Raw genomic sequence first — 24,688 nt, 5'->3', positions numbered from 1 at the left:
ATCACCAACTCCCAACAAAGTCAAAAGAGTAAAAGGAGGGGCTTAAGAAATGATAAGGAAGGTCAACCTAGTCCCAAGAAACACAAGTTTTGTGAAGAAGGTATCGAGAACCAAATTCCTAAGGCAGTTGCTGTTTTCCAGCCTTGCCAACACCAATGAGTCTTCTAGTTTGGAATTGCCGAGGGCTTGGGAACCCTCGGACAATTTGGATCCTGAAATTAACTAAGGAGAAGTGCCCAAACTTAATTTTCCTTATGGAAACTAAGTATAACAATACTAGAATGGAGGAGGTGCGAAGGTCTTTGAAGTTTGATAGTTGTTTAGCTGTGGATAGTATAGGATCAAGTGGTGGCATTGCTATACTTTGGAAGGAAGGCTGGCAGGTTAGAATCACTAGCTATTCTAGATGGCACATCAATGCTTTAATCGAAGAAGGTGGAGGAAACCCCATTGGCAATTCACTGGTTTCTATGGTCACCCAGACACAATGAAAAGAAGCAGCAGTTGGGAGCTTCTCAAGATGCTTAAACTAGCCTTCCTATAGCTTGGCTGTGTGCAGGTGACTTCAATGAAATAATACATCAAAAGGAAAAGATAGGGGGGCCAGTAGACCCTACAGACAAATTGAGAATTTTAGATAAGCTCTTGATCATTGTAGCCTTTATGACATTCACTCCAAAGGTCATAAATTCACTTGGTCGAACAATAGAAGTGGCAAGGGTTTCACTAAGGAGAAAATTGACACAACTATGGCTAATAAAACATGGAATGACATGTTTAATTATGCTTTATGCAATGCAATGGCTGCTGTAAAATCTGATCATTCCCCTCTTCATATTTGCATGCAAAACCTGGAGTATGGAAGAGGGAGGAGAAATAGAGTGTTTAGATATGAAGCTGCATGGGAGCTGAAGGAGGAGTGTGGTGGTATTGTGAAGGAAGTTTGGAGCAAGGTGGCGGAGGGAACTATAAAGGCAGGGATGATAAGGTCTAAACTTGAACAATGTAAAAGGGGGTTGATATCTTGGAAACAAAAGACTATACAACAAGACCAAAGGGACATCTCTCGAGATTTGGCTAGTATTAGCCATTTGCAAGACACTGGTGATGGATCCCACATGGTCCAAATTGCAGAAACTTCAAAGGAGAGTTGAAGTATCACAAGCAAAAGTAGACATGAAATGGAGACAGCGGGCCAAACAGCATTGGCTGAGGAATGGGGACAAAAATACACAATATTTCCATATGCAAGCTAGCCAAAGGAGGAAAGTTAACTCCATTAAGTGTATTGAAAATACTGATGGGAGAATAGCTTAAGAGTAGAGTGACATTGGTGATTTGCTAACAGGTTCTTTTTCTACACTTTTCACTACATCCTTGCCAACTAATATTGAGAGTTGCTTACAGGCTCTTTGTCCAAAATTAACTACTGAGATGTCCCCAACCCTTATGAAGGAGTTCACAACTGAGGAGGTTAAAGTAGCTGTTTTCCAGATGAACCCTTTGGGATCACCTCGACCCGATGGTTTTCCTGCTTAGTTCTATCAGAAACACTAGGAGGTGGTGGGTGGTGAGGTATGCAGATTTGTGCTTCAAACTTTGAATCATGAGGGATCTCTTACTGAGGTGAATGATACCTTCATATCCCTTATACCAAAAGTTAAGAACCCCCAAAAGGTGACTGAGTTAAGGCCCATCAGTCTTTGTAATGTATTGTACAAGATAGTGTAAAAAATTCTGGCAAACAAATTGAAAGGTGTCCTCCCAGACCTCATCTCAGTTAATCAAAGCACTTTTGTACCTGTGAGACTTATCTCAGACAATACTTTAGTTGCTTATGAGGTCCTACACTCGATGACTTCAAGGATGAAGGGGAAAAAAGGATTCATGGCTCTTAAATTAGACATGAGCAAAGCTTATGATAGGATTGAGTGACTGTTTGTGGAGGCTGTGATGAAGAAAATTGGTTTTCCCCAACATTGGGTCACCCTGATCCAAAACTGCTTAAACTCAGTATCCTACTCAATATTAGTTAATGGAGAATCCCAACAGAATTTTTTTCCAACAAGGGGCAGTCGACACGGGGATCCCCTCTCTCCCTACATTTTCATAATGTGTGCTTAAGCCCTTTATGCCCTTCTGAATAAAGCTGAGGCGAATGGTGAACTAACTAGTGTTCCCATAGGAAGAGGCCCCCACAAAGGTGAGTCATCTGTTCTTTGCAGATGACAGCCTCCTCTTCTACCAAGCTACATCAGAGGAACTTTCTAGAGTGCTTAAGATATTGGATCTCTATGAACAAGCATCAAGACAAGTCTTCAATTTTCTTTAGTAAGAATACACACCAAGGGGTACAAAGAGAGATTCTACAACTAATTAGGATTAAGTCCACTGGGACCTTTGAAAAATACCTCGGGTTGCCTGCTGTGATTGGGAGAACAAATACTGCAGCATTCCACTCTCTAATAGACATAGCATGGGCTCGAGTTGTCAACTGGAAGACTAAGCATCTCTCAGTAGCAGGCAAGAAGATACTTCTTAAGGCAGTGCTCCAAGCAATACCTACTTACTCAATGGGAATCTTCCTACTGCCCACATCCATTACCACAAAACTTAACCAACTCCTCAAGAAATTTTGGTGGGGATATAATGAAGATACTTCAAAAATCCAATGGATTACATGGGATCAACTCAGTTCAGCAAAGGAGCAAGGGGGTCTTGGTTTTAGGGACTTTCGAGGATTCAACCTAACAATGCTTTCAAAGCAAAGCTAGAGGATGATACAGGAACCCAACTCTCTAGTCTCAAGAATCTTCAAACATAAATACTTCTCCCAAGTGGGTTAATTGGAGTCAAGGCTCGGTTATGAACCTTCATATGCATGGAGAAGCATTTATGCAGGATTGTCAATACTTAAAATAAGTCTACTATGGAGGGTGAGGAATGGAAACAATATTAATATATGGGAGGATAGGTGGATTCCATCCATTCCAGGCTATAAGATTACTTCCCCTAGAGATCCTAAAGTATGGTGCAAATCTATTAGTGATATAATTGATCCAAGGCTGAAAAGTTGGAAAAAGGATCTCATGCAGGACATGCTCTCAGCTCAGGAGATTGAAGCCATTAAATCCATCCCCATCAGTTTAGGTGGAAGGGAGGATAGGTTGGTCTGGCATTTCTCTACCGATGGTCAATATACTGTTAAGAGTGGATACCATTATTAGAAAAAAGTAGAGTCTGAAATGGAGGGAGAAGTTTCAAGAAGATCCAGGGACTATGGAAGATGAGGGTGGCCCTTGCTGTTAAATTGTTTATCTGGAGAGCATGCAATGAAGCCCTTCCAACATTTGCAAACCTGAAAATGAGGAAAGTGATAGAAGAATCGACTTTTCCAATATGCAGTTTGGAACCTGAGACATTAGGCCATGCTCTCTAGGGTTGTTCAGTAGCCAGGGATGTGTGAAGTCAGGGATCCATTTAGCAAAGTCTGCACTCCTTACATCTATGGACTTATACAATATTGAAAAATATCCCGTGTGTATTCAGTCAATTGTAAACCGTCAAATGATAGTAGGAGCATTTTGGTCCAATTTCTACCGTAGCAGTTGGATTAGGGAGATAGTGATCGAAGTTTCTACTTCAAAACCTATAATTTATAGGGTCTAATTAATACTGGCTCTTATTACATAGCGTATAGAGGTATACCCATAAGCCCATCTCTAGAAAAAAAGGCATTACCATCTAGTGCTCTTTTAAGAATTAAAAAAAATGGGACTAATTTTTTTTTTTTTCTTTTTTAAAGCGTTACAATTTTAAGTTGTGTTTAAATGTTAAAATGAGTTGAATTGAATTGAGATGATAAAATATTAATAGAATATTATTTTTTAATATTATTATTATTTTAAAATTTAAAAAAATTAAATTATTTATTCTATTTTATGTTAAAATTTAAAAAAATTATAATAATAAATTAAAATGATAGGAGAGAAATTAAGTAACCAAACAAAACCTAAGAGAATTGAGGCTTGCCACGAGAAACACGACGAGCAACCAACTTAAATGTACCTCTCTATAGGGTAGGTAGGTGTAGCCTCTCCATTCCTATCGCATGCTTTTAATTACCTACTGTTCTTCACCTTCTAAAGTGAAATATCCCTTTTTCATTTTTGCCCTTTTTCCATTAAATGAAAACGCGTCCGTGAGTTTAGATCTTTAAAGATAAAATAAAAGAAAAACAAATGTTCGTGAGTTAATTTCTTAGTTCTATTTTTATCTTTATCGTTGCCAAAAAAAAAAAAAAAAAAATAGAGAGTTGAAAAAAAATTGAAAATAAAGTGTTTTCCTACTATTCTCTCGTTCCTTCCTGTTCAACTTTCTGGGTAAGTTTACAAAACTAAAGGAAACAGTGGGCTTAGAGCTCTCCCCAGCACAGCACAGCACAGCACAGCACAAGACCACCCACAATTTTGCCTTCTCTTCCTTCTTTTCTCCGTATATTCTATTCACATTTCACAGTTCTTTTTTAAGATGTAAAGAAATTACAAACCCCCACTATTCACTGCTCTAAATCTTCACCCAGAAACCTCTCTAGCATTTTATCATCCCATTCAAACACATCACAGCCGTCCATTGCTTCTCCTTCCCCAGAAACAACAGACCACCCACGCGCCTCTTCTTCGCTTGCCTCCCTCGCCCCTTCCGCCACGTTCCATTCGCCCAACGCAAACGCCTCCGCTCCTAACAGAGCTAGCCGCTTCCCAATGCTTAGCATCCCCCTCATATCCACGCTAGCCATCACTGATGAGTCCGACTCCGAGAACGACGACCCGCAGCTCTCCTCGTTTCCGTTGATGGTGACGTACGACGTCGAAGGCTGGAAAATCAACGGCAACGAGTACGGGTATTCAATAAACCTCACCTTTGCCGCCTTCACGGAGCCTGCGGTGGTGGCAGAACTTACCGAGCCCTTCTCCGCGTCGTCCTCCAACAGCTCCATTAGCTGCGAAACTGCGTCCTCCTCCACGGACAGCCAAGCCAAAAGGTCGTCGCTCACACCGACCGTGTCCTCTAAGGCCGCCGTGTCGTAGCAGTGCCGTTTTGGCGTGTCCTCCATTTCTCTTGCAGTGAGAGTACGGCTTTCGAGAGAAGCAGAGGCTGCCAAAAGGTGCCGACTGCCGAAGAAGCAAGTCATTGCGAGTATATAAATATTTTTCTGGGGAGAGGTACGGTTTTCCACAGGCGCGTGGAGGAGAAGGATCTGGCGTTTTTTAGTGGGTCCTAGACTCTAGTTGAAGGCAAAAATCCTGATCTGTTGAACACTAGCCAGCCCGATCAGCGTGTAATGTTATGTGATGGTGCCACGTGGAAAGTAGATTTCGGATAGTAACGTGGCAGTAAGTATTGTTGGGTCGTGGAGCAGTGTGGAGAAAAGGGCGGGAATTTGCGAAGTATTAAAGCTGCCGTGTCAGTGTGGTGGCAATATTGGGAAAGGTGGATGACGTGGTAGGCCGTGTTGTTGGGTCGTGTACATCCGTTTTGGGATAAAAAATCGACACCTCGAGAATGGTGTTGGTTTTGGTTTTGGTTTTGGATGGGATCGATTTCCTTCCTTTTATGCCCCTGACTGCCAAATATTACTATGGATCATAATTTTGAGTCTTGACCGAGATACAATGCCTCCAAGCTTAGCTATTTCTCTTTTAAAAATCAGTAGGGAGATAATTAAAAAGTTATTTTTTCTTTTATATATATATATATATATTTCCGTTTTTAACGTTGTCTTCGTAAAGATTTCTGTATTTCTTTTGTTTTATTTAAAAAGAATCTATTTATTTGGCTTAGGATTAGTTTAGATATAAAATTTATCTCAATTTATTTCATCTCATATCATTATTATAATTTTTTTTAATTTTTATATAAAATATATAAACAATTCAACTTTTTTAAATTTCAAAATAATAATAATAATATTAACAAATAATATTCTAATAATATTTTATTCAACAAATCTAAAACTATCTCATCTCATTATTCAAATGAGCCTTTAAAAAAAAAATAATATTACCAAATAGACTTTTATTATAGTTTCATCATATTATGTAAAATAAAGTCAGGGTGGGCAGTGGGGTCCTGCCCCTACCCGCCCCGCCCCCGCATGGGCGAGCGGGCTACCCTACATCACCCATGCGGCGACGGGGCCGGGTTGACCCCCCAACTCCGCACCCCTCTCCCTTTTAATATAAAAAATTATAATTTTTAATATTTATATAAATATATTGATATAATATATCAATTCAAGTTAATAGATTGTCTTGACCTCTTAGGTCAACCATTATATAGGAGGTTAAGGTAATACAATAATCATATTTAAGTAATGTGCAACCATACGGCTAGCACTCCTAATGTAAAGTGCGATATTTTTTATAATTCTTAAATCATACTTATTTTTCTTAAGAAAAAATTTAAAATTTGATATATAATATTACCTCATTATAATGTCGTAAGTAGGGGTGTAAATTCAAACTGGAAAGTCAGTCCAGACTGGATCGGTTTTTAGAATGTGAAAACAAGCCGGTTCCAGTTTTAGAATTTTTCGAACCGGATCGGACCGATTGATAAAAAATATATATATAATAATACTTGTATTCTTGTATATATAAGTTTTATACAAAATATTATATATATTAATATATATAAGTTTTATATATTATGTATAATTATAATTTTTATGTGAAATTTTTATATATAATATATATAATTATATATATTCATATATAAAATAATTTCTTATTATAATTTATAAATTATTACATAAAATGTTAATACTAAATCACTAAAATTTTATAACTAATACTAATAGTCTAATATAGACTAATGACTATAGTTATATTTATAATTAATACTACAAATTTTTACTATAAGTTTATAACTAATACTAATATTAAATATATAGTTTATAACTAATACTAATATATAACTTATAACTATACCAATAGTCTAATATTAATACTATTATATAGACTAATATATTTATAAAAGTATAAAACAGTTTCTTTTAAATCAATTTTTATTTTTTTTATAAACAAACTTTTAATGATAAATTGTGAAACTTACATTTTAAAAAAATCAGAAAACCGGACCGGAAACCGGTAAAACCGGAAGTACCGGTTTATGAGGGTAACCGGTGCGTAATCGATTTTGAAAAATGCAAAACCGGTACATACCTGTTTGGTCATAGATTTTGTCCAAAACCGGATCGAACTAGACCGATTACACCCTTAGTAATAAGAGTACGATGAAAGTTATGAGTATAGATTTTTCTTTAAAAATATTACTTATTTCCAAGGAATTTCAATTACCCTAGCATGTAGAGCACTCTTAATGGCTTTTTCATCTTATCTTTTAAAATATATTATCAAAATCTATTTTTTCTATTTTCCATACTGACTTTTATAATATACCATACATCAGTTTATCTATTTTTTCTTTATATCATTTAAATATTATATTTTATAATATTTTTATTCATTTCTAATATTTTCTCTAACTGTCAATAATATTCTCATATTTTTTAATATTTACAATATCTTCCCTTATTTATTTATCTTCCTCCTAACTTATCTCTCCGAAAATCAGAAATCACTACCTCCTCAATAGAAGCTGAAAAAAATATGGAACTCAACATCAACTAGCTTCCGATTTGAACCCAACCCCACCACTTTACGTTCCTCCAATCCACCAAAATCACCTTCAAATCCGTACCCAATCCAACTCACTAAGCACCATCTCCTACTCTATTTCCAGCCAAAGCAAATTCCACCCTCATCTCACACTCCAAAATGCATCAAAACCAGTTTCATCGCAAACCCATTTCCAGCAATCCCTCAACTTCACAAACTCTTCATTTTGCACCTCATAAGTGAACTTTGGATGCGGAGGAAAGATTACCCAGATACCAGAACCCACTCAGATAAGGAAGAGCAACTGGACGATAGGATTCTTGAACTGAAATTTGAAGCAACTGAATGCGTGGTTGCTGGAATCGATGAGAACTAATGAAGGGAAGATGACGCCAATCACACAGAGGGGTTTTTGTGAAATAAGATTAACTTTGATGTAGATAAAAGAGTACAAGAAGACAAAGAAATTAATTAAAAAATGTTTACATTCATAAATAGTGTCATGCAATATGTAGCGGTAACACAGTACCAAATTGTAAAATAGAAATGAAGTAGATAATCAGTTGGATGTGCATTTTAAGCTAAATCCTTTAAATTTTACAGATAGATGGATTTTACATAATTCATTGAGAGTGCTCTAACACCTAAAATCTATAGTCAAAATCCTATATTTTATAATAGAAAAATTATTTATTTTAAGCGTGTCATATTACATAGAGTAGCATTTAAAAACGAGTAATGTTACTTTAGAAATATAAGTTATTTGTAAAAAGGTAGATCTAGCTAATAAAGAATATTTTTTTTTTTATAGTTTTAAATGTGGGATCATTTTTTTACAAGAGTTTGTATGAAATTTGTCTATTTAGAGCTTGTACAAGTCATTTCTCTTTAAAAAATCACAGAATGCCCATCAACATGAGGTCCTGAACTTGTCCAGAAATAAAAAACCTGAGGTCATGAACAATAAAAAGTTATATTTTTTTAAAAAAAGTACAATATAAAATAAATCAATTAAAATAAATCAATAAATTTTAGAAAATAAATAAAGTAAAAAATAAAAGCAAATAAAAATTCTGAAAATTTGATTTAAATAAATAATTAAAAAATGTATAAAATAAAATTTAAAAAATAACGCTAAAATTTTCTAAAATCCATACAATGAAGAAACCATATGAAAATTGTTAGAAAATAATTATTAAACACTTTTTAAAAGTAGTAAATCATTTCATAATTAATTAAGATAAAATTCAAAAACATATATAAAAAAACTAAAAAAATAGAGAATGACCAGCTCTGAGACCAAGGGTCACCAAAGCCAAGGGGTGGCCAATGCTGCCACTTGGTTTGGCAGCATAGATTGGGCTGCCCATGTGTGGGATGGTTGGGCCACCTCATGGGTGGCTTTGATGGCACTGTGAGGGTTGTCATTCCCTTGGTGGAGGCTGTCAGGCTCAAGCAACTACCACTTGGGTTGCTTGATGTGGCAATCATTTTTTTCTACTTTTGTTATTTTATTAGTTTTCTCTTAATTCATTTTTCTCTTATTTAGTGATTTTTTTATTATATTTTTTGTAATAACCTTCATAATTATTTTTTATAATTTATTGAGTTTTAAGGGATGTTTAGAGTCCTGATAGATCATTTTTCTTTCTTAGAAATGGGAGTAATAGAGTCCTGACATATGGATTATTTGTTAGAATCACAAGATGGGATAATCTCTTCCCATAATCAAAGCATGTGTTCAATAAAATTGAGAGTTCACACATTCAATAGCTTGAGATGTATTTTTCATGGAGCTTTAGGGTTCCTGCAAAAGAGAGGAAAAATTTCTTGCTATGGAGAAAACTATTTTCTACCAATTTTCTTTGATTTTTGTTCTTGCTCTAAGAGAGAGAAGAGAAAGAGCAATAAGACAATAGAACTCAATAGACTAGTTTTATTTCAAGTGGGGTGAGAGTAGGGGCTACTATATGTGTCTATTAAAATTGCACATCCCATTATGGGCTAATTGACTAAATGTTAATGTTAATCCACTATTTACAAATAAATACAACAATCTCCCACTTGGACAGCATTGCATTTAATCACAACATAAACACAAACAAGCATTCCAAAACCAAAAGCCTTGTTCAAAATGTGCCTTCATGTACAAGCTAGTGAACGTACACCGACATGGCATACGACACATGACCGATAATTGCAATCACGTAACTCAGGCTGACGAGATGCAAGTGCAGTATGGAAATAATCAAAAAAGTGACAAACACTCGTTTCCATAAGAAGCCCTAGAGATAAATCTGAATATCTTTAAAGCAACATGCCTTGTCCAAAATGCAGTTGCAACACCTAGTCTAGTGACTATACCAATAAGATATATGACACCAAACTTATACTCACAACCACCTGACTCAGGCATAAACTAAAACAGATTGTCTTTTATAAGTAATACGCCTTGTCCCTAATGCACGTGACTCAAGCACGAGACTAGTCGAAATGTCTCAATACATAAAGTACGCCTTGTCTAGAATGCGCGTGACTTAGGCATGAGACCAAACATAATGTCTCATTACATAAACAATCACCTTGTCCAAAATGCGCATGACTCAGACATTCTTTGACATTGCTATATTTAAAATAGAATGAGTATAAACAATATAGTCAAACAGCCAATGATCACATAACTCACATTAACTAAATACAACATAAGACTCTAACAATCCCAAATTAGTCACATGCTCCTGAAACAATTTTGGAGCTAAACCTTTAGTTAGTAGGTCAGCTAACATACGCTCTGTGGAAATATGCTCAACACAAACATAAGACTCGACTATTTTGTCTCTAACAAACAAATACTTAATATCAATATGCTTGAAGCAAGAAGAGCTCCTAGTGTTTTGAGAGAAAGAAACTGCTGCAGATTTGTTACAAAATATCTTCAGCGGCCTCGAAATGATGTTCACAATACCTAACTCCAAGATAAATTTATGCAACCATATAGCCTGACATGTTGCCTCATAACAAGCTATATACTCTGCCTTCATTGTAGAGGAAGCTATAAGTGTCTGTTTGACACTTTTCCAAGAAATAGCTCCTCATGCCATCATAAAAAGATAACCAGAAATGGATCTCCTGTCATCTAAATAACCCGTAAAATCGCATCAGAATATCTAACTACATGAAGAATGTTAGATTGCCGATATGTAAGCACTAGATCTTTAGTAACTTGCAAATACCTAAGTACTTTCTTTGCAGTTTTCTAGTGAGCCAAACTAGGTTCACTTAAAGTATCTTTAAAGTACACTAACAACATAAGCAATATCATGTCATGTACATACTTGAGCTTTCATCAAACTACCCACAACCGATGAATAGAGAATCGTTTGCATTTGAGTCCTTTCACTATCATCCTAAGGGCATTAAGACTTAGAAAATTTATCACCTTTTACAATAGGTGCTTTTCCATGAGAACAAGAATGCATATTAAATCTACTTAGAACTCGATCAATGTAGGTTTTCTGAGACAATCTAAGAAAGCCTCTAGATCTGTCATGAAGAATCTGGATGCCCAAAACATAAGAGGCTTCGCCAAGATTCTTTATATCAAAATGAGATGACAACATGCATTTCGTCTCAAACAAAAGCTCAATATCATTTGCGGCGAGTAATATATCATCAACATAAAGAACAAGAAAGATATACTTACTCCCATTGACCCTCAAATATATGCATTCATCAACAAGATTCTCCTTGAAACCACAAGAGGTAACAATCTCATCAAACTTTAGGTACCATTGTCTCGATGTCTGCTTAAGCCCATAAATGGACTGGTTAAGCTTACACACCATGTGTTACTTTTCTTCCACTTGAAAATCATCTGGTTGCATCATGTACACATCCTCAAACAGATGTCTATTAGGAAAAGTTGTTTTGACATCCATTATGCAGCTCGAGATAAAAAAAGAGCCACCAAAGTCATGATAATCCGAAAAGAGTACTTGGTAGAAATAAGCAAGAAAGTGTTCTTATAATCAATGCATTCTCTTTAGTTAAATCCCTTAGCAACAAGCCTAGCCTTATACATTTTTACCTGACCTTCAAAATTATATTTGGTCTTAAAAATCTATTTGCAACCAATTGGCCTATAGCCACATGGTAGTTCAACTAAGTTCTATACACCGTTTTGACACGTCGATGTCATCTCATCATGCATAGCTTCCATCCAACATGAAGATTAAGGACTATCAATGGTTTCTTTAAAAGAGCCTGAATCAAGAAACATACCAATATTAAACTCATACTCCTGCAAATAGATAATATAATCATTTGAAATTGTTGATCTACGAATTCTCTGTGACCTCCTCAAAACAATATCATTATTCACCACATCAACATCAACTATAGTGTCAACGACAGGGTCTTGGACAATAGTATTGGTTCCCTCTGTCAATGGTGGTGCAACCACGGATGAAGGAGTAACCTGAACAAGTATAGCAACACACTCCTCGCTAAATACAACTTCACGTGGTGCGAAACTCCCACTGTCACTAACATCCTCAAAGAAAATGGCTCGATCAGATTCAATAACTCTAGTAACATTTGAAAGGCAATAGAATCTAAAACATCTTGATCCCACACAATAGCCAACAAAATAACCAGTAATGGTCTTAGAATCAAGTTTCTTCTATTGAGGATTATATGGCCTTATTTTCGCTTTACAATCCCAAACACGGAAATGATGCAAACTAGACCTCTTACTTGATCATAACTCATAAGGAGTTTTAGGAACCAACTTACTTGGTACTTGATTCAAAATATATGCAACAGTTTTCAAAGCCTCACCCCACAAGAATTCAGGCAAAGTGGAATAACTAAGCATACACCGCACCATATCCATAAGAGTATAATTTCTTATTTCTGCAATATCATTATGTGCAAGAGTTTCAGGTATTATGTACTAAGCATCAATACCACATGCCTCGAGAAATCTAGCAAAAGATCCAAGATTTCTATTAGTTTCATCATATCTCCCATAAAACTCACCTCATCTATCTCATCTTACCATTTTGATTTTCTTATTTTTTAGAGTTCCACAACAGTCTTGAAAGGCTTAAAAGCTTCCAATGAGTGATTTTTCTCGAATGAGCTTGATATAACCATAGCGAGAATAATTATCAACAAAGGTAACGAAGTATCTATAATTTTCCAAAGCGGTAAGTGAAATGAGACTACAAATATCAGTATAGATTAAATCTAGAATATCCATACTTATGCTAGTCTTTTACTTTTAGGTCTTCGTTGGAAGCTTCCATTTGATACAAGCAACACAAATTTCAAAATCAAAAAAATTCAAATAATTTAGAATGTCATCTTTAATCAATATCTTCATTCTTTCTCTAAAAATATGATCCAACCTTTTGTGCCATAATATGAAAGAGTTTTCATTGGATCTAGTACGTTTAGAACCAACTACAACATTCACAACAGAGACACTAGAAGAAGTAGGATCTAAAGTAGGAAGTAAATCAATTTTATATAAACCATCATATAAAGTAGCAGTACTAACCATAGCTGAGTCATAAAAGATTGTAGCATTTCCATTTCCAAAATGAAAAACATATCCACATTTGTCCAAAATAGAAACCAAGATAAGATTTCTTCTTATGGAAGGTATAAAAGCAGTATCAGACAAGTTCAAAACATACTTAGAAGCTAAAATAAGTCTGACTATACCAATATGTTCAACTTTACCTTCACTCTATTACCCATATTTACTACTAACTCTGCATCAATTGGTTTTCTGCAGTTCCTTAATTCTTGCAAAGAATTTGTAGTATGAATGGCTGCACCAATATCTAGGTACCAAGTATTAGAAGACACATCAACTGGATTAGACTCAAAGCATACTTGTAGCAAACGTGTACCTTTCTTGTCTAACCAAGTCTTAAATTTCCTACAATCAACCTTCTTGTGCCCAAACAAATGATAGAAGTTAAATTTTCCCTTAAAACATTCATTCTTAGGCCCATTTGGAACACTCACACTAGCTTGTTGATGAGGCTTTCTAGATTTCATCATCTTGCGGGAGTTGCTGCTATTACCCTTGAAGAACTTCTTATTCTTCCCTTTATCAACAGTTACCATGAAAGCTGCATGAGACTTGACCCTTTTTATCATCTCCTTTTCGTGATTTACAATAGCAGTCATTTCACTCAAGCTCCATTCATCTTTCTAAGCATTATAAGTGGTCTTGAGTGCATCAAACTAAGGTGGCAAAGATTCAAGTACTTGCCATACAAGAAAGCTATATGCTAACTCAACTTTCATTCCTTAGCTTCATGATATGCTCTTAGACACCACTAACCCCATCATAGGTTGTGGTAGTAAGAAGTTTCATCAGAGTTCCCTTTTCTGCCTTATCAAACTTAGTAAATTTCTTCCCAACGGTGTTAAGATATTCTTTAGCACTATCTGTATTAGCTATGATCTGCCTGATAGACTTGTTAATAGTATATTTCATAATCATGAGACAAGTCTTATTAGAATGCACCTACTACTCATAACGAGCCTTTTCATCTGCAGAATTTTCACTAGTGGGCTCAACAGGCACATTGACCCTTAAAGCCAAATCCAAATTCATGATAGCCAAATTAATAGTGAGAGACTCATACCAATCCTCATAGTTGGTTCTTGATAGACTCTTGATGGTAGACAAAGAGAGAGACAGAGTTGCATGGCCATAAGCTGAGGAGAAAATAACAAAATTTATTATGCATGTGGAACAAGATACATGCACCATAAATGTCTCCATTAGGCAATCTTATATCAATGCTAAAGTCTTATTCAAAATAACCTCGTATGCACTATACTAGAGCCCAAGATATATAAAAGGCTCTTACGCATGACAAAGTAAAATAATTAAATACAAGGACTTAAAATGACCTGCTACCGAGAGGATAGGACTAGGCCTCCAAGTGCCAAGCATTTAACTATTATCTTTATTATCCTAAGCATCCAACCAAATAATGATTTGTTAACGGGGCAAATTCATTATCCATATGGATCTTAGTATAATTTCATTAAGCGGAAGCATGATCAATATGACAAGTCTGATGATTTATCATGAGTAGTCCCATGAGAGCTGGGCACATAGCCACTCCAAACCATCAGTATTACAATGAAATGACACAACCCACATGAACAAAATATCTATTTAGCTTAAAAGAGATTATTCATTTCTTTTCTCCATTAACAAATATGGAGCAATATCACAAAACTCATAAACACATAAAATGAGAAATTTTGCAATACAAGATTGTATCAAAACAACTAATTATTAATCAAGACCATAAACTTTGGGGTATAGCAATCACCTAATCAGATAACAAATGGTTAAATGGGTATAAATTGTTAAAAGTTGAATCAAACCAAAAGTTTGACCAGAATTGGATTGTCAGCAATGAAACTGCATGCAGGTGATATAGTAAACGATTTGTCAAAAAAAAAAAAAGTAAACGGTTTGTTAAAAAAAAATATCCAATGAAAAATCGCCTCATGTGAAATAGAAAGTAGTGATTTACAAAATGCCTTGAAGAAATCTCCACCCAAATGTAGACAAAGATCCAAATAGAAAAACGGAAGCTTTTCGATAACGGAGGCAAGTATGGACTATTGAAGATTGATGCATTTCTCCTCGAAACAGCAAATCACAAATCGCAACAGGGAATAAAAAAAAAAAAAAAAAGGAATACAGCCATGAAAAATAAGAAGGTGGCTCTGATACCAATTGTTAGAATCACAAGATGTGATAATCTCTTCCCATAATCAAAGTATGTGTTCAATAAAATTGAGAGTTCATACCTCCAATAGCTTGTGATGGATTTTCAATGGAGCTTTAAGGTTCCTGCAAAAGAGAGGAAAAATTTCTTGCTAAGGAAAGAACTACTTTCTACCCATTTTCTTTGATTTTTCTTCTTACCCTAAGAGAGAGGAGATAAAGAGCAAGAAGACAATAGAACTCAATGAGCTAGTTCTATTTTAAGTGGGGTGAGAGTAGGGGCCTCCATATGTGTCTATTAAAATTGTCTATCCCATTATAGACCTAATGACTAAATGTTAATGTTACTTCACTATTTACAAATAAATACAACATTATTTTGAAACTTGACCATCGTCATAGGTGCTAGTTCTAAGTTTTGGAACAATAGGTACCGATTTTGAAAAAGTGCAAACCCTACTAAATTAAATAAAAAATAAAAAAACAATAAATCCAAAATGAATAATGAAATTAGTACAAAAGAGTAAACTACAAAGACTTGCTTTTAATTCCAAAGAGAAATAATTCATTTTAAGTTTGCCAAGGATTCACTAACATATAGGATAAGGAATATATATGATTATAGGTTGCTAGTATACGAGTGTTGTTATTAGTAGGCCATATAGGTTAGAATAGACCAATGAGTTTAAGTAACTTTGATGTCACATAGTACTCACCACCTTGATGTCCCAATGTTCAAGGTGGTAAGTACTATGCTTTCCACAATGCTCACATGAGGGCGAGAATCTTTGTTTGCCTCGATGCTCGTCTGGTGGGGAGAACATTTGCTCACTTGGGTGCTCAATTGGCAGCAAGCACACTTGGTCTCCGTGACGATCACCCGTGCCAAGTGGCTAGCACGATTACTCGTGTGGAAACGCTTTCTAAGGGGCAATCAACATTGTTCATCTAAGTGCTTATTGCTTGGAGGAAGCACCAAGGAGAGTTAAAGTGCTCTCACCAAACTGAGAAAAGTGCTAGCCACACATGGGAGTCATGAGGTGAGCACTAGGCAGGGAAGAGGAAAATTGCTCCCCATGCAGGCGAGCACTTGGAAGAGCAAAATTACTTGAAACTTGGTAAGCATCTTGAGATCCAAAGTGCTTGCCCATCACGTGAGCACTAATGAGAGCCAACTTCTCGCCCATCAAGTGAGAGCTAGGAGAGCACTGAGAAGAGTCAAAATGTTCGCACCTGAAGCGAGCTCCACGGGAGGCAAAGTGCTAGCCATTGGGCGAGCACCAGGGAGAGAAAAGTGCTTCTCCCTTGGGGGAGCTAGGAGGTGAGCACCAGGAAGACAAAAGTTGCTCCCAAAGCAAGCGAGTACCAAGAAGACCAACATTGCTCCCCAAATAAGCGAGCGTCTGGAAGAGCAAAATTGCTTGAAACTAGGTGAGTATCGCTAGATCCAAAGTGCTCACCACTAATGCAAAGATCGCGAGACTGGAATTGCTTGGCGAGCACTTTTTCTCCTATCGTGCTCACTAATTTGGTGAGTATTTTTACTCTCTTCGATGCTCATCTAGGGGAAGTACTTTGCCTTTCCATGATGCTCACTACGGGGGCAAGCGCTTCCACTCACCCTCCCTACCGCCGGTGGCAAAGGAGCACACATGCGAGTAAACAAGCTTGTCCCCCATCATGTGAGCACTGCGAAGAGCCAAGTACTCACCCATCAGGCGAGAATCGGGAGAGCTAAAGTGCTTGCCCATAGGTGAGCACTAAAAAGAAAAAGTTCTCACCCCTAGGAGACCATTGTGGAAAGCCAACATATTAGTACCAGAGGCAATGTGCTCGTCCTCGAGCGAGCACCAAGGAGAGAAAAGTGTTCACCCTCCAAGGGTGCGACGAGGCGAGCACCAAGAAGATCAATATTGCTCCCCACACAAGCAAGCATTTGGAAAGAGAAAAATTGCTCGAAACTAGGTGAGCATCTTGAGGTCCAAAGTGCTCGCCACCAAGCAAGAACCGCGGGAGCAAGAATGTTTCGCAATTTTACTCCCACTACGCTCATCATGGAAAGCAATATGCTCACCTTCAGGCAAGCATTGAATATAGGGAAAGTTCTCGCCTCTAGGTGAGCTCCATAGAGAGATCTTTTGCATAGGGTCCTTAAGGTTGCTAGTCCCATGGGAGGTGGCTTCGCACGGTGGATTAGTGATGGTGGTTGCGGTAGCTTTGTAAACAAGGGTAGCAGATTTTGATTGTGAGAGAGAGAGAGAGAGAGAGGCTTACTTGAAATCGATTGGTTCATGGTGGACGATGGTCACAAGGTAGAGAGCAGGAGTTTAGAAGTGGTTGGAGAAGTTGAAAAATCTGATATCGGGATGACGAGAAGATACAACATCAGATTTGCTAGCTGAACTAGACAATTCAAAAAGCTACTTGTTTGATGCAGATTAGATTGTTAAAAAAGTACCAAAAAATTGCCAGTCTGATGTGATTGAACTATTCAAAGGAAAATGCTGCTCTTTCCCCACTAGGATTTTTAATTTTAATTTTTTTTGTTACTTAATGATTAAAGAAGTTTTTTTTAATAATGTTTTAAATTTTTTATTTTTTTAAAAAATATTTAAAAAAGTAAAAAAAATATATGTGAATAAAAAGTAAAAAAAAAAAAAATTAAAATACACTAGAGCCCCAATGGTGGCAGTAGAGCCACCCTTGTTCAAAAAGTAGAACACAGTTGATTTTCAAGATAAAAAAAGTAATACTATATATAGTAGTAAAATGTAAAAATACCATGCAGTCATTTTGAAAAAGACTGAGATTCATATTTAAAAAATTAATTTCTTTTTATATACATCTTATATTTATTTATTTTTTTTAAAATAATTATATAATATTTATATATTTACGATTATAAATATTATTTCTTACGATGAGAATAGAAACTCAAAACACAAGCTCCAAAGTATCAAAAACCTTGTCTGACGCGATTGAACTGTTCAAATTGAACTGTTCAAAAAGTCGAACAATTATGAACCATTGATTTTAAGCATGCTAAAATGTGTGGTTAATAGTAGTGGCTGGCCCAATAATTTTAATACAAATGTGAGGTCAAATTGGGGATAGAAATACAGCACACAAGCCTTTCTTGCATTAATAGTAGATTTGGAAGTACTCATATTTGTGAAGGAGTTATGTTATATATAATTATTTTTATGTATTTTATTGATGTGATTGATTAAAATAATTATTTTATATTAAAAAAATAATATAATCAATTATATTAATATAATGCGTAAGAAATAAGAAAAATAACTGTAAATAAAATTTTTCTTTAACGATCTTACTTAATAATTACTCGGTAAGCATATGTAAACTCATCGTTTTTTGAACCCTTGAGGATATGGGCTTGTATAATGACTTTGATAGCATAAAAAAAAATCATAAAATAAATTAGTCGTTACCAATTAGAATAATGTTATATATAACAAGTGTGTAATATTGTATAATTTATTTTTAAAAAAATAAGATTTATTATTAAAAAATTAATTTGTTTCATATAAATTTTATATTTACTTACTATTTAAAAAAGATTACATAACGTCAGGGGCAGCTCGATACAAGTTGAGGCCTAAGGCGAAATTTAAGCGTGTCATTCGTAATTATAATACAATAAAATATAAATTATTATATGAAATATTTTCAAAATTTTCAATAAAATGAGATTTTATTTAAAATCTTTAAATACAGTTTTTGTGAATTTATATTTATAACAACTTAAAATGTGGCTTCAATAAAAATTTTGTGCCTCAATTTAGCAAGATCTTAAAAAAATTATTTAAAATATAAATAACTTATTGTATTACTTATTAAAAAAATCATTGTACTAAATATTAAATTTAGTATTATAGGGTCTTGCACATATTGAAAACTATAAAAATAATTTAAAATTTTATTTAATGAAATAGTTTTGATTTTTTTTCAAAAAAATTTTTCAAAAAAAATCACATTTTTATTTATGGGGGCCTTATATAAGATGGGGCCTGACGCAACGGCCTAAATTGCCTTACCATTGAGCCGGCCTGCATGACGCTTGCACGTTCTAACTACAAATATCATTTCTCATTACAATAAGCTTCGGATGTTTTGTGGGTTTTTATTTGTTTCTTTATTCATCATCTGTTCTCATTTCAGCATCGTGTTCACACTTCAATCGTTTAGGTTGTCGATCCTCGTCAAACCAACCACCTTGGCTTGATTCTGCAGTATCATCTTGAAACCCTCTTTTAGGCTTGATCCCAACATGATCATAGAATGCATTTTCATGATGATCATCATCAGCAACAATGGAATCCTCCTCGTTTGGTGTAGAGTCAAAGTGAATTATTTTTCCATCATACAGTGGGCTAACACCTATCTTCTTAACATCGATTCCAGACCCGAAATCAGCAATAAGTTCTACTTGGTCTCCCTCCTCCAAATTGAACTTACGTTTAGAAACATTGCCCTGCCATAGGTGATCTTCATCGGAGATTACTACATCAATCGTCGCCGGCCTACTGGTCTGAATTATATTCTTGGTGTAATTGATAACTGTAATGCTTGTGAGTTCTTGAGATACTATCTGGTCAATACATGATGAATAAACGACGCATATAGCCAATCCTTCCAAATTCTTGTCAGTAATAGAAGGCACTTCAAAACATATCGAGGACCCCTCATCTTTAAACGTGAACCAATCAGGAATATCATTGCCTGGGAGAAACATGCCAAAAATGCCACCAAATCCACTCATAGCCCATTCCTATACCATCAAGAGCATGATGCATATCAACAATACTTCAAACAAAAACAAAAAAACGCATTTTGGGAGAGAGAGAGAGAGAGAGAACCTGTAGGAGGCTTTCCTTAAAAGTACTTGTTACATTGTTGCACCCTTCCAAGTGAATGACTCGAAAGGACTTCAACAGCTTATCTAAACCAGGAATCTCGACTAATTTGTGGCAATTAGTAAGATGCAAAGCTTCCATATTTGAGATCTTTGATAGGTTTGGCATGCTTTCCATGGCTGTGCAGTTCATTGCATAAATTTGTTTTAAACTTGTTGGTAAATTTGGAAGTGATTGAAGGTTTGTGCAATAATTCAAACTGAGGCTTTGAAGCTTCAAAAGACCACCAAGGGTTGATGGTAGGTTACTGAAACTATTGCCATCGAGCTCTAAAGTTTGTAGAGAAGATAAACTCCCAAGATCTTTAGGAATTGCATCATCTGACAAGTTGCAATAGCGGAGAGATAAAGTTTTTAGTGAGTTCAAGCCTTGTAGTGAAGCAGGCAATAGATTAACTGACTTGGGACTTCTCCCTGGTGATATCCAAGACCAAAAGAGTGAAGGCAATGACTTGGAGGTTGATACTTTACACCCACATAGAGATAAGTGTTTAAGATTCCTCAGATGCACTATACTAACTGGTACTTGTCTTATAGCAGTGTTATCTGCAAGAAAAGTAGTCAAGGACTCCATACTCCCCAAGTCATCAGCCAAAGCATCAAATCTGGAACAACCAGAAAGGATGAGAGTTTGTAGATACTTCAACTTATAGAAACTCCTTGGCAGACTTCTTAGGCTTTTGCAATCTTTCAAATTTGCCAAAACAAGATTATTGAGATCTCCAATAGATTGGTGAACCTCATACAAACTTGTACAATCTTTGAGTATTAATTTCTCAAGATTGGGCAGGCTTGAAAATTCAGGGGTCTTGGTCAGATAATGGGAATGACCGAGATTTAGGATTTTCAACTTCTCCAACACCTGCTAAAAAAATTAACAAAAAAAGAGAAGAAAAAAGAACGAAAAGAAAGCATAGTATTAGCAGATAGAACATTGAAACTTATTGCTTAATGCTTGAGATTACATTATACCTTGGGATCTTTCCAAACTTGTCTGAGACTGCTGTATCGCAAGTCCATTGCAACAAGGTGTCCTAGATAAAAAGTTTTTGGCATAAACTTAAGAGGGAGTCCATGCCAGCTAAGCCACCTTAACTCTTTGGATAGATATTCATAGTCTCCGGTGAGTTGTGCATGATCAAGTTGGAGTAATCTCAACCTCTGCATCATTACAAATGCTTTTGTACTGAAATTTACCCTGCTTAATCTTGGAGATTTTAAAGTGAGACCTTCGACCGCTTCTGTTCCCTGTTAAAAATAAAACCACATAAGTGGTTATCTTGTGGGTGAGATGTTATATATTGAGGCATGGAAAACAAAACATAAACTTGAGAATAAACATGCTTGCAATGTGTGCCACAAAGGAGGTAAAGTGACCTAGGGTTTGCAACAATCCACTAAAGCAAGGAAAATGTCCCCTTTTCTAATCCCTCACTGACATTTGAGCTTAGCAATGCACTCTTTGTATATTATTTATTTACCTGGGCCTTGCTCAACATAATGTAGCCATGCAACCAAGCAGAAAACAATAGATGAAGTTAGAAAAAAATCTCCCATTTTGGTACAAGAATCCATGGGGATTGCACTCGAAGGCATATGCGCTTGATATTAGCGTTCAAGAATCTGCTCCCCTGACACATAGTAAAATAGAATGATTTGTATTTCTTTTACATTGAGAGGGTTCTTACCTCATGCTTTCTCAATATATTAGATGCCTCCTCATGCAGCCATAATCTACTCCATCTCCCAGGTTCGTTGGGGCATTTTTCACGAACAATTTCTCTTCCCATGTCTCGAAGTAAATCATGCATCGAAAGTTTGTTTCTCTGACCAACTGTAAGAAGACACCGTTGAATGAGGACACTAATTCCAATCTTTGCAAACAATCCACATCCATCCAATATTTGTACAACATTTTCTTTGTCCATTCCAATAAAAAAACAAGATATATCAAGGAATATATCCTTCACAGTATTATCGCCCAGCGCATCAAAGCTTATTCTAAGCTTCTTTTGAATTTGATCATGAGGGATCCTTTTCAGTTTCTCCAATGCGCTTTCCCATTCAAGCATGCTCCTGGAGAATAGGAAAGAACCCAAAACCTCAAGAGCTATTGGCAATCCTCCAGAGTAAGCAACTACACTTCTTGAGAGGCCCATAAAATTTTCAGTGGGATAACTATTCCTAAAGGCATGCCAGCTGAAAAGCTCAAGAGATTCACTGACATTCATTTCTTTAGCTGTATATACACCATCCACTCCAATCCCCTTTAGTAAATGTTCATCTCTAGTTGTTATAATAATTCTACTTCCAGAACCAAACCAATTGCGACTTCTAGCTAGGGCATTCAGTTGCTCCAACTGATCCACACCATCAATTATGACAAGTACCCTTCTACCACAAAGTCTTTCTTGTATAACAGTGATTCCTTCATCACCATTGCATACCCTTACCTTGCTTGCCTTCAAGATATCAGAAAGAAGTTGATTTTGTACACGAACCAAACCATCAGGTTGCTCGGAAGTTACCCCAACATTTGCAAGAAAACTTTTGCCTTCAAAACTATGATAAAATTTGTTGTAAATGGCTTTAGCAATGGTTGTTTTCCCCATTCCGCTCATTCCCCAAATTCCTACCATGCGAACATCATCACCTCCAACACATAACAAGGAAGTTACGTCTTGCACACGAGAATCAAGTCCAACTGGGTAGAGTGCTACAAATAAGTATGTGCTGTTCAGTTCCCTTGAAATTTCAGCAACAATTTTCCTAATAAACTTGGCTTCATGCCTGGAATAATTTTGAGAAGTTAGTTGAATTAGCGTTATACAAGTAAGCATTTCAACAAATGTTTGAGGATGACACATATAATGGGAGCATAATATTGTTTAAAATATCCTTTGAATCATATAGATTCATAAATCCACCATGCTCGTCAAATATTAAGAAGAATAAAGACAACACAAATCTAAATGCATTTCAAAATATCATCTTTTTTTATTTTTTAAAAAATACCAAATACATGGATCTACATATATGACATTGAATCATATCATATTAATGTATTAAACTTCGAAAAACATATTAAGAATGACAAACATAATAAGAATGTAATGGAAATCTACATGAGAAATATTTCGGTCACAAATAGATCCCGTAAAAGTAAAATTTACAAAGTGATTTGACTAGTTTCTGTACAAACTCTTTTTACAGTAAAATAGATCATCTAACCTGAAGCATGGAATTTTAAAGCAATCTTTCACTCTTGCGTTTAATTAATAACCACTAAACCAATGCTAATAATCTGTTCGATTTCTCCCTCCATTCATGTTTTTTTCCTGTATAAATTTTGTTAACCTCTCTCACATCTCTTCCTTCTTCAAAGTTCAAAGACATTGTAATTAAGCTTTTACTTCCTCTGTTTACCCTTCCCTCTTATCAGTATATTTTCCAATTCTCTCTTTTCTAAGTTGTCTAAGGATTAGTTATTATTATTGAAAGATAATAATCCAATTTGTACCAACAATTCCCTTTCTTTTAAAAGAGTAAATTATAAATCCCATAACTATCTTTTCTCTTATTGTTCATCAATTTTAAAGTCAACAGCAGACAAAAAAAAAGGAACAGAATGAGAATAAAATTTTGAAGATGTGAAATATTGATTGCGCATAGGTAAGGTTACCCGTCTGCAGTGTTTCTTAGATCCCATCCGGACAAATTGGCAGCTTCAATCAGAGCTTTTCTCCACTTGAGCACCTTGTCTATGTCCGACAGGTAACGCTTTTCATGTTTCGCAAATGCTTCTGCAAAACTTCCCGTCTGGTGGCGTACATCCGACGCATCGACATCGTAGAATATTGGAAGAACCAGCTGCCTCACCGTTCTTCGGCATTCCATGATCTTCACGAGTTCCTCCAGACACCACCGGGATGCAGCATAGGTCCTAGAGAAGACAACGACAGAGATTCTGGACCCTTGGATTGCCTGCAACAATTCGGACGTTAGATCTTCACCTCGTCGGAGCTCGTTGTCGTCTTTGAAGGTATTGATTCCGGCATCTCGTAAAGCGAAGTACAGGTGGTCGGTGAAGTTCTTGCGCGTGTCGGCGCCTCTGAAACTCAAGAAGACGTCGAAGTTCCAATTGTGACGAGAGGAAGAGGAGGCCATGGCCTAAGCAGAGATCGAGAGTCGGTGTGAAGTTGGAAATGGCGAAGGAGAAGTAGGAGTTCACAATGCAGCTAGGGTCTACTTCCAAACACATGGATTGTGCCGATCATAAAAGCATTAAAATATATA

General features: G+C 35.9%; 3 protein-coding genes across 4 annotated transcripts; 1 reads left to right on the top strand and 2 right to left on the bottom strand.

The window, feature by feature from the left end:
* The first annotated feature begins 749 nt into the window (after nucleotides 1-749).
* LOC118348759 lies at nucleotides 750-1,154 on the top strand. Its single transcript, XM_035691121.1, has one exon. It carries the CDS (start codon nucleotides 750-752, stop codon nucleotides 1,152-1,154), a length of 405 nt encoding a protein of 134 aa, XP_035547014.1.
* A 3,169-nt stretch (nucleotides 1,155-4,323) lies between these two features.
* LOC118347906 lies at nucleotides 4,324-5,662 on the bottom strand. Its single transcript, XM_035688060.1, has one exon. The coding sequence runs from the start codon at nucleotides 5,192-5,194 to the stop codon at nucleotides 4,559-4,561; it is 636 nt and encodes a 211-aa protein (XP_035543953.1). The 5' UTR covers nucleotides 5,195-5,662; the 3' UTR covers nucleotides 4,324-4,558.
* Nucleotides 5,663-19,470: 13,808 nt separating this feature from the next.
* Nucleotides 19,471-24,688, bottom strand: LOC109009584 (disease resistance protein RUN1-like). 2 transcript variants are annotated; one of them, XM_018990119.2, is made up of 5 exons: nucleotides 24,075-24,688; nucleotides 22,081-23,182; nucleotides 21,365-21,640; nucleotides 20,337-21,257; nucleotides 19,471-20,248 (listed from the first exon to the last, which is right to left on the bottom strand). In XM_018990119.2, the coding sequence occupies exons 1-5, from the start codon at nucleotides 24,557-24,559 to the stop codon at nucleotides 19,613-19,615; spliced, it is 3,420 nt and encodes a 1,139-aa protein (XP_018845664.2). In that variant the 5' UTR covers nucleotides 24,560-24,688; the 3' UTR covers nucleotides 19,471-19,612. The 2 variants fall into 2 exon arrangements, with proteins under 2 accessions (XP_018845664.2, XP_018845672.2); XM_018990127.2 differs by having other exon boundaries at nucleotides 20,337-21,254.

Source organism: Juglans regia, chromosome 1 (genome assembly GCF_001411555.2).
Source record: "Juglans regia cultivar Chandler chromosome 1, Walnut 2.0, whole genome shotgun sequence".
Lineage (NCBI taxonomy): Eukaryota > Viridiplantae > Streptophyta > Magnoliopsida > Fagales > Juglandaceae > Juglans > Juglans regia.
The sequence above is the reverse complement of the archived record's forward strand: the minus strand, read 5'-3'. Positions and strand labels throughout refer to the sequence as shown.